The sequence below is a fragment of the Babylonia areolata genome, chromosome 3 (genome assembly GCF_041734735.1).
Source record: "Babylonia areolata isolate BAREFJ2019XMU chromosome 3, ASM4173473v1, whole genome shotgun sequence".
Lineage (NCBI taxonomy): Eukaryota > Metazoa > Mollusca > Gastropoda > Neogastropoda > Buccinidae > Babylonia > Babylonia areolata.
The window spans coordinates 62,896,859-62,913,632 of NC_134878.1; the positions used below are offsets into that span (position 1 = coordinate 62,896,859).

The 16,774-nt window shown below is 41.7% G+C and overlaps 1 protein-coding gene across 2 annotated transcripts in view; it reads left to right on the forward strand.

Annotated features, from left to right (window-relative positions):
* The window catches only part of LOC143280187 (transmembrane protein 214-B-like), a 33,908-nt gene that overhangs the window by 7,480 nt on the left and 9,654 nt on the right, over positions 1-16,774 (forward strand). For both annotated transcript variants that reach the window (XM_076584789.1, XM_076584790.1), the window contains exons 5-12: positions 1,298-1,380; positions 2,117-2,222; positions 3,416-3,497; positions 4,976-5,117; positions 7,525-7,626; positions 9,320-9,411; positions 11,000-11,162; positions 11,796-11,913. In XM_076584789.1, the coding sequence (XP_076440904.1) occupies positions 1,298-1,380; positions 2,117-2,222; positions 3,416-3,497; positions 4,976-5,117; positions 7,525-7,626; positions 9,320-9,411; positions 11,000-11,162; positions 11,796-11,913 (888 nt within the window). The remainder of the gene's footprint in view (positions 1-1,297; positions 1,381-2,116; positions 2,223-3,415; positions 3,498-4,975; positions 5,118-7,524; positions 7,627-9,319; positions 9,412-10,999; positions 11,163-11,795; positions 11,914-16,774) is intronic.

Here is a 16,774-nt window from a genome sequence, read left to right on the forward strand (position 1 = left end):
TAAAGTTTACCACGGACACACAGACACACGGACACACACACACACACACACACACAGACAACCGAACACCGGGTTAAAACATAGACTCACTTTGTTTACACAAGTGAGTCAAAAAAGAAAAAGAAAAAAAAAGAAGAAAGTTAATGGACAGGCTTGAGGCTGAGTGACACCCTGACAGATTCTAGGACCAGGGAGAAATGGAGAGAAGGGGTTGCCAGGTCACCGGGCAACCCACCAGTGGTGCCCATATGGTCAGAGACTTTAGGATAGAAGAAGAAGAGTGTATTCTGATTGTTGATCCACTGAATCTCAGTGTGATCAAGAACAGTGGGATGTCTCCGCAAACTGCATTATCTCTCTGATGAACAGACTATAAATAAATAAATGAACGAATCTCTGACCAAGAATAGATGTGTGTAGATTTGTGCTAGCTGCAGAGTGGAGAGAATAGAACTGCAACTTTTGCTGTGTAACATACAAGAACACACAATATCAAGCCAGAGTAAGCTAGCTTAGAACCTCCCAGTGGGTTGTATACCTTGTACATCTGTAGATGTATTATATATTGATTAAAAGTATTGAAGGTTGAATGTCCCGTATCCTTCTGTGGCCGTCAGGTCAGGTAATTGATATTCACTGTGTCTAGGATCCAGCGTAGGAAGGCAGGGCCCAGTCCTCTCCTTCAGCCATTTGAACCTTCTCCAACTGAAGTCAGGTACCCATTCACACCTGGGTGGAGTGAGGCAAGTTGGAGTTAAGTGTCTTTCCCCAGGACACAGTGCCATGTGGAAACAGGGCCTTGAACACTGATCACTGGAAAGAGAAACAAAAATTTCATATGGACTTTTGTTTCAAGGAAATTCACTTACCTCCCTTTATTTATTAATGTTTTCTTCTTCTTCTTCTTCGTTCGTTGGCTGCAGCTCCCACATTCATTCGTTTCGTACACAAGTGGGCTTTTACATGTATGACCGTTTTTACCTCGCCATGTAGGCAGCCATACACTGTTTTTGGGGGTGTGCATGCTGGATATGTTCTTATTTCCATAACCCACCAAATGCTTATATGGATTACAGGATCTTTAACGTGCGTATTTGATCTTCCGCTTGCTTATACATTGCGAAGGGAGTGCAGACACATATGTTGACCTGGAAGATCGGAAAAATCTCCATCCTTTACCCATTAGGCATTGTTACGGAGATTTGAACCCGGGACCCTCAGATTGAAAGTCCAACACTTTAAGCAATCAGCCATTGCGCCCGTCATAATGTTTTCTTGTTTGTTGTTGTTTGCTCAGGACTGTCAACGGCTGGCTACAAGGTGTTCCTCCAGGTGCTGGCTTTCCACAAGCCCAATGTTGTGCAGTCCAAGTCGGAGAAGGTAAGTGGTAAAGAAAGAAAGAAACAGTCAGTCAGTCAGTTAATCAAATCCCTTTATTAATGTCCAAAGAAAAGAATATAAGGAACATTGGCTTGTTGGCAGCAAGATAGCATGAAGTTGAACAGTAGTATATTAATGTCTTTCATGCACACGGGACCTTAGTTTATCATCTCATCTGTATGGCCCTGTGTGGTTGGATGGGCAGCAAACAAAAGATACAGATAAAAGGTAGTAAAAGTCTGAGAAAGAGGTTGGTGCCTGGTGCCACACACACACACACACACACACACACACACACACACACACACATGCAGAATGTAGGAGGCTGCAAGTTGAGATATGTTTGGTCGAAGGTGGCAGAATGGTTAAGTCATTTATCTGCCAATACAGATATTCTATGAGGGTCTGGGTTTGAATCCTGCTCTTGCCCTTTCTCCCAAGTTTGAGAGTCTGAGAGTCTAGTCATTCGAATGAGATGATAATCAATGTCTTGTGCAGCACACAGTTGGCGCACCGAAGAAGAGCCCATGACAACGAGAGTGTTGTCCTCTGGAAAAATTCTGTCGAAGAAATCTGATAGGTACATAAATATATATGCATGCACTCAAGGCCTGTCAGAGCGCGTCGGGTTATGCAGCGGGTTAGGTATCTGCCTGGCAGATGTGGTGTAACGTATTTTGATATGTCTGAATGCAGTGACGCCTACTTGAGAAAGTGAAACTGTGTTGTGTTGCAGTACCTGGAGTTGATCAAGACCAGTGTGAACCGCCCCGCCCAGTGTCTGTCCATCCTGTGGGCCATTGGTCAGTGTGGTATGGTGGATCTCTGCTGTGGCTTGAGAGGTGAGCTTCAGTTCAAGTTTCTGTTCCCAGGAGCTGTCAAAACATGTGGACTGTATTTTGTATTGATCTGTATTGTATTACTCTTTTTGTCACAAAAGATTTCTCTGTGTGACATTCGGGCTGTTCTTCCCAGGGAGAGCGTGTCGTTACACTGAGAGCGTCACCCATTTTTTGTATTTTTTTCCTGCCTGCAATTCTGTTTGTTTTCCCATCGAAGTGGATTTTTTCTACTGAATTTTGCCAAGTGCCCTGGGTTCTTTTACATGTGCTAAGTGCACACGGGACCCCGATTTATCATCTCATCTGAATAAGTAGCATCCAGGCCACCGCTGGAGGTCTAGTGGAGGGGGAGAAAATACTGGCAACTGTGGGATTTGAACCAGTGCGTTCAGATTCTCTCATTTCCTTGGCGGACGCATCACCACTTGGCCAACACTTCACTGTTCCGTATACACTACATCACGTCTGAAAGAAAAGAAAAGAAAAAAACCCAACCAAAATGCCTGACCTGTGCATGAACCCAACGCACCAGTCAAGCTTTGAGAGCCTCCCTATCCTAGGCTTGTGTATATCATTAACATGAAATAAAACAAGTTAATTGAAAAAAAAATTGAAGTCAGAATTTATTTTTCAGATGATAAAATGGATACGTGATTAATGCAATTTTTTGTGTTTTGTTTTGTTATCAGTAGAGAAAAGGGAGAGTAGAAATGATAAAAAAAAGAAAAAGAAAGAAGAATAGTGTGATAACGAAATACAGAGTTGCGTATGTCTCACACACATTAATATATATAACATATATACACATGCTTGTGTGTGGAAACCTAGCACCACATTTCACACACACATTCCCAGATACAGGACAAGTACACAGCTAATGCACATATGTTATTGAATATTCCCTCATTTAAGACAAGTACACCGCTAACACACACATAAACATTTCACATGCACCTGAAAAGTCATTATGGCTGTTTTGTTTCTTTTATATCATTCTCTATTTTTATTTATATGTCCATGAGGATACTTCCTTTTGTGGTTTTCCATTTTATATAAATTTTGTGCTTTGAAAGAAACTGTATGAAAAGAAAAATTCTTCCCACTTGATTTTGCAAGGGATTATGTGAGATCCTTTATTGTTAGTGTTTCATATTGTATTTAACCATGACTTTTGTTTTGTGATTTGTTTTCAGTGTGGCTGGATCTGATGTTGCCCTGTCTCGGTGTTCGCTCCGTGGCTGCCTTCCCTGTGGAGTATCTGGAGAACTTGTTTGTGTGAGTACACGATGATATGATGTGTGTGTGTGTGTGTGTGTGTGTGTGTTAGCATGTGCTTCTGTGTGAGTGTGTGTACATGTTTGTGTGTGTGTGTGCGCGTGTGCTTCTGTGTGAGTGCATGCGAGCATGTTTCAGTGAATGCGTTAGAGAGTTTATACTAACGATTGATTACACATACATTGATACTATCATTTCTTGCTGTTTGTGTTATGAAATGAATTCGCCCTAATGGGATGTCAAGGGGGCTCTTTTAGTATAAATAGTTTCCCCATCTTCTGGAATTTCTGTGCTGGAATTTTTTTCTTTTCTGTTGCTCTCTTTGTTTTAGGCTTTTCTTTTTTTTTTTTTCCTATCAACTCTTCTTTTTCTTTTTTTTCTGTCTTGCTGGTCCATTCACCTAGATTATTTCTTGATTTTCTTTTTTATGTGTGTGTGTTGTTGTTGTTCTTTTTTCTGTTTTACAGGACTAATATTTACAGCTTTTTTCCCTGATATGGCCCTGTGTGGCCAGGAGGGCCATAAACAACAAAAGATAAATATTAGGTGATATATAGAGGACAGTCTGGACTGTTTGTAAATCTTGATTGTGTATGTTGGAATGGCCTGTCTCTTTTAAGCTGCACTTTCTTTGACCATACAGGAGGAAGTTGGCAGAATGGTTAAGATACTTATCTGCCAATGCAGTGTCTTTGAGGGTCTGGGTCTCATCCGCTCTCGCCCTTTCTCCTCGGATTGACTGGAAAAAGAAACTGAGCGTCTAGTCATTCGGATAAGATGATAAACCAAGGATCTGTATACAGCACACTCTTTGTGCACTGATAAAGAACTCATGGCAAAAAGAGTGTTGTCCTCTGGCAAAATTCTGGGTCTGGGTCACGTCCGGTCTCGCCCTTTCTCCTAAGCTTGACTGGAAAATCAAACTGAGTGTCTAGTCATTTGGATAAGACGATAAACTGAGGTCCCATGTTCAGCAGCAGGCACTTGGTGCACTGAAAACGAACCCATGACCAAAGAAAGATCATTGTCCTTTGGCAAAATTCTGTAGAAGAAATCTACTCTTGATAGGTGCACTAATGTATACATAGCATGCACCCTGTTCCTTGGGTTATGCTTTGTTCTGGCATCTGCCTAGCAGATGTGGTGTAGCATATAATGATGATAATAATGATAATAATAAGAAAGTACATTTATGTAGCGTCCTTTCTCTCTGAGAGCTCAGGGCGCTTTACATGAAAGAAAAATATTACAAATTATATAAATCATTCATGACTACTCTTTCCGAAACCCCCTTCCCACCACCCTCCCCACTCTCCCTCTCCCATTCTTCATGCATCCTAAGTGAGAGTGCTTGTTGGTACGTTTTACAACGGGATATGGATTTGTCCAAAACGCAGTGATGCCTCTTGAAAAAAACAGAAACTGAAACTGTGGCGGTCCTCTCCAAGCCTACAGCTGCTGTTTTGTGTCTGTGTCAGCTGGCACAAGGACCCTCAGAAAGCCTATGGGGAGGTGGGGCTGCGTGAGTACTTCAACCTGCTGGACACCATTTTCTCCCCGACCATCAACATCCAGGGTGACCTTCGCAGACGTCTGCAGGCTGTCTATCCGGATGTTAAGGTGAGGACACGCTCATGTTGTTCATGTTGTTGTTGGTGGTTTTTTTTGTGTGTGTGTGTCAGTGAGGGGAGTGAGAGTAGCTGTTTGTTTTGTGTTTCAGATATGACCAGCTGGACGTTTCGCCTTTATTGGTTCATTGGTGGATGTTTTTTTGTTTTTTTGTCTCAAGAAATGTATCTGTAAACTCACCATTGTTATCATTGTCATCATCATTTATCATTATTGTTATCGTGGTCATCATCATCATTGTGTGTGTGGGTGTGTGGTGTGTGGAGGATGCATGTTATTGATGTTTCATTCTTTTATGATTGTATAATATATAAAAAAAGCTTATTGATAGCATTGAACAAGAGCGCTTGGTTGTTTTTACTGTATTCATTTCTTTTGATTACTTTTAATTAGCTATCTCTGCTTTTGGAATTTGAGCGTTTCAGCGCCAGTATGCTTTGTTTCTCTTTTAAATCTTTTAAATTGTATTTATTAGATTTGTTTTTATTTATTTTGTTATTCATTTATTTGTGATAGTTTATCAAGTTAATGCTGGCTGTTTCAGGAAGTTATCTAGTTATTATATTTCAGTGTCTGTTGTATGGGAGGAGGGAGGGCTGTACTATTATCAATATTTATTAACATAGCTTATGATTGGGATTGATATTCATGTTTTGCACAATGTTTTATTTGTGTTAGAAAATTAAGTTGTGAAAATATGAGTAAATCATTTTATGCATATGTGGAAAAGCTTGTTCAGGTTGACAGTCATGCTTTTGAGTTATTGTTGACTCACTTGTGTAAACAAGACGAGTCTATGTTTTAACCCAGTGTTTGGTTGTCTGTATGTGCATGTGTCTCTGTGTCCATGGTAAACTTAAACATTGCCATTTTCTCTGGAAATACTTCGTCTGCCAATACCAAAATTGGCTTAAACATAGTATGAAAGAAAATCTTCACAGTCATACCAATAACAGGTTGTAAGTCTCCCGAATTAAGCCGCATTTCCGAATCATTAATGGTTTATTTTGTTGAGATATGTTCCGAAATCCGAAAATTCTAAAAACTGCTTTCCACTGAGTTTGGCCGACAAGGAGGAAGGTTGTGTTCGAAGACGACATGACCTCGTGTTTCTTGTTCGCAATCAAAAGGAAAGAAACACAAAGTCTGGACAGAACACTTACAGTGATACTAACTACACCATCGACGTGTTTACTGCATATCACTTCACTTTTCACTTTTTCCTTCCGCTTGTACCGGTGGGCGTTGCGGGGAGATACAGTTGTCTGTCTGCAGCAAGGCGAGTGGCGTGTAGGAGGGACATCTTGTGGGCTCTGAGGGTGTCTGCCACTGAGTCGCTCCAGCGCCGTCTTGGTCTTCCTCTGGCTCTCCAGCCAGAGTATTTGGTGTTGTATGCCCGAAGAGCTGGTTGGTTCAGAGGCATACGTGTGAGGTGTCCAAACCACTTGATCCTCTGCTGTTCTATGTGTTGTAGTTCTGGTTTTGTTCCTGCCATGTCTGCATATGAATAGTCTAAAGTGGACACTGAATTAACTGGAATGAACATAAAGAAAAATTGAATCCATCATTTCTTTTAGCCCATTATAGACTGGTTTGTGCAGATCTAGAGATCTACAATGTGTTGCGATGTGCTTGAAGGAGATGGCAATGTCTCCTTTACTGCCGAAATAAAAGAATAATCGAGATATAGTAAAACACACAAAAAAAACTTGATTTAAACGGCGTTATTACATCCACTACAATCACATCTATTTATTGCATGAAGAAGAAAATGTCAACATTGCTTTGAGTTTTAAATTTAGTCATTGGACATCAGTTGAGCCGCAGCCTTGGGGATTAGTCTGCTTGCATCAGATCTGAATGTGCAAGGTTCGGTCCCACTCGTATGCTTTTTTTTTTTAAATAATTTTTTCTCCCAAGTTTATTTTATATATCATATTTAACACAGAGGACTTTTCAGCGATTCTTTTAATCTCTTTTTTTTTTTCTCCTCATGATTCCTTTACTGGATGAAGCGTGAAGCACAAGTGAGTCTTGAAGGCTTTGCCTCTTGTTTTAGGTAATATTATTATAATCAGTGTTCAAGTATTATTGTTTGTCCCCATGCTGTCAGTCTTTCCCCATGTGACATATTCAGAAAAAAAAACATTATTTTGAAATTTCTAATTTGTTTCTGGGAAGTGTCAGAAAGTTAGGGTGTTCAGAACAAAATCCTTTGAATTACTTTTGCTTGTTTTTAATTTCTTAACTTTTTTTTTTTCTTTTTGAAATTACAACAACAAAAAAGTTTTACATTATTAAAAATGTCTATTTATTTGATTGCAGAATATTGCCATCAGTGATGTATTCTTTTTTTGCCCTGCTGTTCAGTAACTATGGGACTGTCACTGTATTTCAGAACATTGCGTATGGAGCCAGCCCATCCACCAACCTGCGCAACTTCTTTGCGTCATACCTTCGCAGAGCAGAGCCCAACTGTTCGGCAGCCATGAAACAAGAGGTTGGCCCTAGCTTTAGCTTTGTAATTTTAATTCTTCTAGTTAGACAGAAGAGAAGAAGACAGTGGATAATACAGAGATATTATATATATATATTTTTTTTTTTGCTGCCCTATCATCTGCACTGTTTCATTGACATTACTCTTTCGCCGCTTATTCCATGTTCCCCAAACACATCAACACCCAGGTTTGTCTGCTTGCAGTCTCAGTGCCAGCAGTCCAAAGGGAACTTTGATTGTTAGGCAGCCACGAGGCCATACGCCAGAGGACACTGTGCACTGCTTACGAGTCGTTTGTGTACTGTTCAATAGTGCCTTTTCTGTTCTGATTCTAAGTATGTTGGACATCAGGTAGTGCATTTTATATGGATCCTTTTTTGGAGTGTGGTCGTAGAATGAGTCTGTGGATGAATATGTTATTACGTCAGGGTATTGTATTTGTCTGCATGTGTGTTCGTGTGTGTGCAAGCATGCAAGTCAATGAGCTGCAGCAGTGTAGGTGTTGTGGAGGAAAGTTGCAGAATGGTTAAGACATTTATCTGTCAATACATGATTACTTAGGGTCTGGGTTTGAATCCTGGTCTCTCTCCCTTTCTCCCAAGTTTGACTGGAAAATCAAACCTAGCTTCAAGTGATTCAGATGAGACGATGAACTGAGGTCCTGTGTACAGTATGCATTTCGTGCACTGAAAAAGAACCCACGGCATCCTAAGTGTTGCCCTCCAGCAAAATTCTGTCGAAGAAATCCACTCTGATAGGTACACAAATATGATAATATATGCATGCGCTGAAGGCGTGACTAAGCGCGTTGGGTTATGGTGCTGGTCAGGCATCAGTCTAGCGGATGTAGGTGGTGTAGTGTATATGTATGTGTCCAAATGCAGCAATGCCTTTTTGAGTGGTTAAAGTGTTGGACTTTCTATCTGAGGGTCTCGGGTTCAAATCTCAGTAACGGCGTCTGGTGGGTAAAGGGTGGAGATTTTTCCAATCTTCCAGGTCAGCATGTGCAGACCCGCTTGTGCCTGAATCCTCTTCATGTATATATGCATACAGATCAAATATGCATGTTAAAGATCCTGTAATCCTTGTTGGCGTTCATTGGGTTATGGAAACAAGAATGTACCCTGCATGCACACCTCCGAAGACGTAGTACAGCTGCCTACATTGCAGGGTAAATAAACAAAACGGTCATACACGTGAAAATGTTACATGTCTGTCTGAGTGTGTATGTGTGTGTGTCTGAAATCTGATTGAATGACACGGGAAACGAATGATGTGTGCCCAACGGCAGCCGTCAGTTGGCTGTACCCAGCAAGGCAGCCTGTTATGCAAATGACACCATGTTTGTAAAGTGCTTAGAGCTTGGTTGCCGACTGAGGATAGGCACTATATAAGTGTCCATGTCATTCATTTATTCAGTCGTCTTGTTTCCATAACCCACCAAACACTGACATGGATTACAGGTTCTGTAACGTGCGTATTTGATCTTGTGCTTGCATGTACACACGAAGGGGGTTCAGGCACAAGCAGGTCTGCACATACGTTGACCTGGGGAGATGGGCAGAATCTCCACCCTTTACCCAACGGGGGCCGTTACTGAGATTCAAACCAGGGACCCTCAGATTGAAAGTCCAACGCTTTATCCAGTCGCCTATTACGCCCACCATTTATTCCTTTACACTGTGTGGTGTGGCAGGTGTTGCTGTGTCTGGTGCTGTGTCTTGGCACCGACAAGCATTCCTGGAGCACCTGGTGCCAGATGTACACCAAGCACCTGCCGCAGTCTGGGTGAGTGCCTATGGTGATGATGATGATGATGATGATGTGTATTTGTGTTGCATTTATTCCTGCAGGCTCTAAGCACATTTTACAATACGTGTGGCGTAAGTAAAGGAATATAATAAAAATATTCAAGATACAGATTAACTGAAAATACCATTTGAGATGGTGTAACATCACTCTCAACACACACACTCCTCCTACCTCACACCTCTTACACATGCCATTGTATTGTGTGTGTGTGTGTGTATGTATTTATAATCATGTTTGTGTGTGTGTGTGTGTACACTTTTGTGCTTTGTGTGTGTGTGTGTGTTGCAGTAATTGTAGTCTTGCACTGCTTGAAACAACTGTTACTTATTACTTTTCTTAAGAATTCTCTTGATCTGTTGAGCTGAACAAAACGAGGCAAGCACTTGTGATTGGAGTTGTGGGCAGCGTTGCACATGATGTATATATATGTTTGACAAGTTGTCTTATTCGTTCTTGAGCTGTACCTCCCACATTTACTTGTATACATGTACAGGGGTAGGCTTTTACGTGTATGACCGTTTTTACCCTGCCATGTAGGCAGCCATACTCTGTTTTCGTGGGTGTCCATGCTGGGAATGTTCTTGTTTCCATGACCCACTGAATACTGACATGGATTACAGGATCTTTAACGTGCGTATTTGATCTTGTGCTTGCTTATACACATGAAGGAGGTTCAGGCACTAGCAGGTCTGCACATATGTTGACCTTGGAGATCAGAAACATCTCCACCCTTTACCCACCAGGCGCTGTTACTGAGATTCGAATCCAGGACCCTCAGATTGAAAGTCCAATGCTTTAACCATTGCTATTGCGCCCGTCATGACAAGTTTTAGACCTTTGTTTATCACAGATAAATGTGACAATTTTTGTTTGTTTTGTTGTTGTTTTCAATGATATTGTTGTCTGTGGTGGAGGGAGGTGGTAGAATGGTTAAGGTGCCCAGCTGCTAATATGGAGAGTCTGTGACGGTGTAGGTTCGATGATATTGTCTGTGGTGGAGGAAGGTGGTAGAATGGTTAAGATGCCCAGCTGCTAATATGGAGAGTCTGTGACGGTGTGGGTTTGATGATATTGTTGTCTGTGGTGGAGGGAGGTGGTAGAATGGTTAAGATGCCCAGCTGCTAATATGGAGAGTCTGTGACGGCGTGGGTTCGAATCCCGCTCTCGCCCTTTCTCCGAAGTTTGACTGGAAAATCAAACTGAGCGTCTAGTTCTTTGGATGAAACGATAAACCGAGGTCCCGCATGCAGTATGCATTTGGCGCACTGAAAAAGAACCCATGGCAAAGAGAGAGTTGTCTTCTGGCAAAATTCAGTAGAAGAAATCCACTCTGAATAGATACACAAATATATATCCACTCTGAACAGGTACACAAATATATATCCACTCTGAATAGGTACACAAATATATAAGCACGCACTCAAGGCCTCGACTAAACGCATGTTGGGTTATGCTGCTGGTCAGGCATCTTGCATGGCAGATGTGTGTGTAGCGTACATGGAATTGTCCAAATGCAGTGACACCTCCTTGAGAAACGGAAACTGAAAGTTTCTGTGGTGTTCAGAGTGCTGCTGCAGCACCTGATGGAGAACTGGGAGCTGCTGAGCAAGTCTGAGCGCCACCTGCTGAGGGAGACCCTGCGCTCCTTCGCTGTCACAAACGAGGAGCTGGTCGCCCAGAGAAACACCGCCATGGAGGGCTTTGATATCTGCTACACCACCACAAAGGTACGTCGTCGTCGTTGTCTTCTTAGTTCGTGGGCTGCAACTCCTACGTTCACTCATATGTACACGAGTGGCTTTTACGTGTATGACCGTTTTTAATCGTGTAGGCAGCCATACTCCATTTTTAACCCACCGAATTCTGACATGGATTACAGGATCTTTAAGGTGCGTATTTGATCTTCTGCTTGCATATACACACGAAGGGGGTTTAGGCACAAGCAGGTCTGCACATATGTTGACCTGGGGGATCAGAAAAATCTCCAACCTTTACCTGCCAGGCGCTGTTACTGAGATTCGAACCTGGGACCCTCATATTGAAAGTCCATCGCTTTAACCATTGGCTATTGTGCCCGTCCAAGTTATGTCTGAGTGGCAGGCACAGAGAGAGAGAGAGTGTGTGTGTGTGTGTGTGTGTGTTTTGTGTATGTGTTGTATGTGTATTATGTATGTGTTGTGTGTGTGTGTGTTTCTGTGTGTGTGTGTGAGTGAGTGACTTTCTGACTAACACATTCTAACAGACATGCACATTTAAAAAAAAAAAGCTTTAACTATTATATATAAAAGGTTTTTTGTGTGACTGAGATGACAAATTTTTCTTTAAGGGGGTAGAACAGTTTTGGAAATTGTGTTTTTCAGGAACTTCTGCAGAAGATGAATCAGAGCCACTTCCCCTGGGGACTTCTGGTGTTCTTTTTTACAACAGTCTTCGCTGCCATCGTCATTTATGACATTGTGTCCAGCCCCAACATCAAAGGTAGGATGGTATTTTGGTGCCAGTTTTTAAATCTCTGGCTGTAGCATGATTTTCTGGTTCCAGTTTTTGAATATCTTTGGCTGTAGGATGATTTTCTGGTTCCAGTTTTTGAATATCTTTGGCTGTGGGATGATTTTCTGGTTCCAGTTTTTGAATATCTTTGGCTGTAGGATGATTTTCTGGTTCCAGTTTTTAAATATCTTTGGCTGTAGGATGATTTTCTGGTTCCAGTTTTTGAATATCTTTGGCTGTAGGATGATTTTCTGTTTTTTTTTTAATATCTTTGGCTGTAAGATGATTTTCTGGTTCCAGTTTTTGAATATCTTTGGCTGTAGGATGATTTTCTGTTTTTTTTTAAATATCTTTGGCTGTAAGATGATTTTCTGGTTCCAGTTTTTAAATATCTTTGGCTGTAGGATGATTTTCTGGTTCCAGTGTTTAAATATCTTTAGCTTTAGGATGATTTTCTGGTTCCAGTTTTTAAATATCTTTAGCTGTAGGATGATTTTCTGGTTGCAGTTTTTAAATATCTTTAGCTGTAGGATGATTTTCTGGTTCCAGTTTTTAAATATCTTTAGCTGTAGGATGATTTTCTGGTATCTTTGGCTATAGGATGATTTTCTGGTTCCAGTTTTTGACTCACTTGTGTAAACAAAGTGAGTCTATGTTTTAACCCGGTGTTCGGTTGTCTGTGTGTGTGTGTGTGTGTGTGTGTGTGTGTCTGTGGTAAACTTTAACATTGCCATTTTCTCTGCAAATACTTTGTCAGTTGACACCAAATTAGGCATAAAAATAGGGAAAAAATCAGTTCTTTCCAGTCATCTTGTTACATTGATTATTGATACTTTTATAGCACCTAACTCTGAGCCCAAGACCAAACTCTTAAGTGCTTTACTAACACAGAGTGGCTTGCACAACAGGCTGCCTGCCCCTTTGTAGAGCCAACTGACAGCTGCCTTTAGCTACTTCTCATTCCTTTCAGGTGCCATTGAGACAAGACTTCAGTCATGCACATGTGCATGTGTATATTAAATGAAAAATGGATCAGGGAATTTTAGATGGGGGGTAATGGTGATCAGTGGAAAGTTGATTATGTGGAAATCTGGCCAGAAAAAATAAAAGGAGTGGATAAATCCATTAGGATTCTAATATCAGGCTGGTAGGTGCTCCTGTATTAGAGTATGTTCAGATTTAATTCAAGCACATCGTTGTGGTTGAAATGGTTATTTGTGCCTTGAACAGTTAACTTTTTTTGCAACACGCTGTGAGCAAACATGCAGTGGGCCACCCACCGGTTGTACACACGCTGCGAGAATCATCGCAGCGTGTTGTGAGGCTCTGTGAACACACTGCGTGGATTTTCGCAGCAGGTTTCTAAAATTAACCATAACCGCATTACTCCGTTTTCAGCCAAACAAAGACTACGGATGGAAAATTCCTTTATCCTACGTCACAATCTGTGACCTTTGAACACTGTCACTCGGATTTTCATTGGCTAAATTCAGTTCCAAACGACCCAACCCCTGTCACTCTTTCATTCTCACTTTTGACACAACATGGCGAGGTATCAGAGAAATATCAGTGACAAACAAGCGGTTGAATTGATCTTACAAGAAGGATCAGACGAGGATCTGAATATAGGTCATTACGAAAGTAGTGGAGAAAGTGTCGAAGAAGAGGACTTCATTCATGACATTCCAGAAAATGATGATAATTCATCATACGAAAGCGACAACGAAGCCTCTGGTTCCTCCAACGCAAGTGATGTGCGTGGTCAAGTTGATGGTGATGCGATAGATTTGTTTGCTGATTTCGAGTTGGAAGAGGACAGAGAAGACCCTATGTATGATGCCGATACTGAAATTGACGAATCGGACGAGGCAGGAGAAGATGATGACGGGACAACACGGGTGAAGAACCTTTGAAACTTTCCCCGAGAACCCGACTTCAAACCCGACCCACAGTGTGGTTTGCAAGATCACGTGTTTGCAGCCAATGACAGTCCAACAGCTCTCGATGCATATCGTGTGTTCTTCACGGATGATTTCATGAAGAACATAAAACACGAGACAAATGAATACGCCAGGTCAGTTATTTGACAACATTCTTTGTTTATTATTATTTATTATTTTTTTTATGAGTACATGAGTAATCATATGCATGCATGTGTGTGTGGTGCTGTTTATGTGAGGAGGGGAGCTGTCATGCACATGTATGTTTGATTGTATCACTATGTATGGGGTTTGTGTGTGTGTGTGTGTGTGTGTGTGCGAGTTTAGTGTTTAGAATTAGAATATTCATATAACATTTGTATAATGTGTCATGTATAAAACCATGTTTTGTAAATCTCCTTGAGCAGATTTGTGGATAGTGTGCTGTCCATTATTATTATTATCATTATTATTCATTTGTTATTATTATGTAACATGATTATTGTGTGTTCTAGTCTCTCTTTTTTCATTAGACTGTACATGTCTTTGTGACTGTCAGTGTTTTTTTTTTTGGGTGTGTGTGTGTGTGTGTGTGTGAGAGCTGATCTTTTCATGGATGTAAAATTCAGTTCTGTGTGAGGTAAACAATGTAATCATAGCGATAGTGTAACTGTAAGTGTATGACAGAAGTAGAAAATATTTAATAAATGACAATGAAATAATGATAAAGAATATTTCACTATTTGTTTTTGCTTTCTTTCAAACAGATGTGCCATTGAAGAGAAGAGACGACGGTGTGGGGGGACTGTTCCACCAAAGACCATCTTTTCAAGGTGGAGACCTGTTACCATCAATGGCGTCCGGAACTTCATTGCCTGTTGCATCCACATGGGCATGGTGAAGAAGCCCAAGCTGTTTGACTACTGGTCACGACACCCATCTCTGCATGCGTCGTACTGCAGTCATAATGTCAAGGAACCGTTATATGGACATTCTTTCCTTTTTGCACATCAGTGACAACACTACATATGTGATGCCAGGTGAAGAGGGACCTGACCCAATCCACAAAATAAGACCATTTGTGGATCATTTGAATCTAGTGTTTCAAAGCACATATGTTCCTACAAAGGCCGCGGCGAGTTCCGTGTCTATATGAAGGACAAACCAACAAAATGGGGCTTCAAATTTTATTAACTGTGTGACAGTTCCAGTGGCTATGTATTTCGTTTTGAGATGTTTTGTGCAGACAAGCGACTGAGCAACAAGCCATACGATGTCATCTTCCGCCTGATGCAGCCACTGTTGGACAAAGGTTATCAACTTTATGTTGATAACTACTACTGTTGTCCGAAGCTGTGACGGGCGCAGTAGCTGAGTGGTTAGAGCGTTGGACTGTCAATCTGAGGGTCCCGGGTTCGAATCACGGTGACGGCATCTGGTGGGTGAAGGGTGGAGATTTTTACGATCTCCCAAGTCAAAATATGTGCAGACCTGCTAGTGCCTGAACCCCCTTCGTGTGTATATGCAAGCAGAAGATCAAATACGCATGTTAAAGATCCCGTAATCCATGTCAGCGTTCGGTGGGTTATGGAAACAAGAACATACCCTGCATGCACACCCCCGAAAACCGAGTATGGCTGCCTACATGGCGGGGTAAAAACGGTCATACACGTAAAAGCCCACTCGTGTGCATACGAGTGAACGTGGGAGTTGCAGCCTACGAACGAAGAAGAAGAAGAAGTCCGAAGCTGTGTCATGACCTTGCAGCCCAAGGAACCATGGTGTGTGGCACTGTGTGGAAAAACAGGGTTGGCAAGCCGTGTGAGATGTGTCAAGGTGACCTGCCAAAAGGTTCCATTGATTACCGCCGCAAAGGAGCTGTTGTAGCATGTAGGTGGAGGGACAAGAAGGATGTATACATGCTGTCCACAGTCCATCGACCAAGTCTTCACCTCACACAAGCTCGATATGAGCCGAAACAGAAACCTGTGGCAGTCATCAGTTACATTGCAAACATGGCAGGTGTTGACAGCTCTGATCAGCTCATATCGTACTTCCCTATGCACCGAAAGAGTGTGAAATGGTGGAAGAAACCATTTTTTCCACCTGCTCACAATGATCATGATCCAGGCCATGATCATACTGAATGTGCACAGACAGCGACATGGCAGAAAAAAGAAGACCCTGCAGGACATGGCGAAGGATGTGCTGACACAGCTGCCGGCAGTGGAGGAAGTACCAGTTGGACATGTTGCTGTGGGTGACAAGCTGCGGCTTACTGGTCGACATTTCCCAGCCAACATCCCGGAAACCACCAAGGCAAAACCTTACAAGAATTGCAAGGTGTGCTACGCCAGGGCCAGGGCCAGCGGAGTGAGTAGAAAGCAGGCAACCACCCAGAGAAAACAGACACGTCACTGGGGGTGCCCAGACTGTGGTGTGGCACTTTGTGTAGCACCGGGCTTTCAAATCTGGCACACTCAGAAAGACATTTGCAGCTAAGTGCAAAAACAGCAGATGGAAATCTATAAAGGGACTGAACAGTGTATTATCTACAATTGAGCATCATGAGAAAGAGTACAATTTTGAAAAAAATATGTGACAGATTTTCAGTGGGAAAAATTGAACATGGAGTATAAACAGTGCAGGACGTCAACTTTTGTATGAGTTCTTTTCATGTAAAAAAAGCAAACATGCACATGTGGATTTATATGTGATGATTCAGTTCATTTGGTGAGAAATGTTTTTCATTTGGTGAACCTGAAGTGACAACAGTGCAGGAATTCAACTTTTGTGTGTGCTCTCTTCATAAAAAAAAAAGCAGACATGCACATGTGGATTTTTGTGTGATGATTGTTTATTTGATGAGTAAATTTTTTTTGATTTGGTTCAAAACAGTGTGTGTTTCCCTCTTGTAAGTGTGTGGTAAT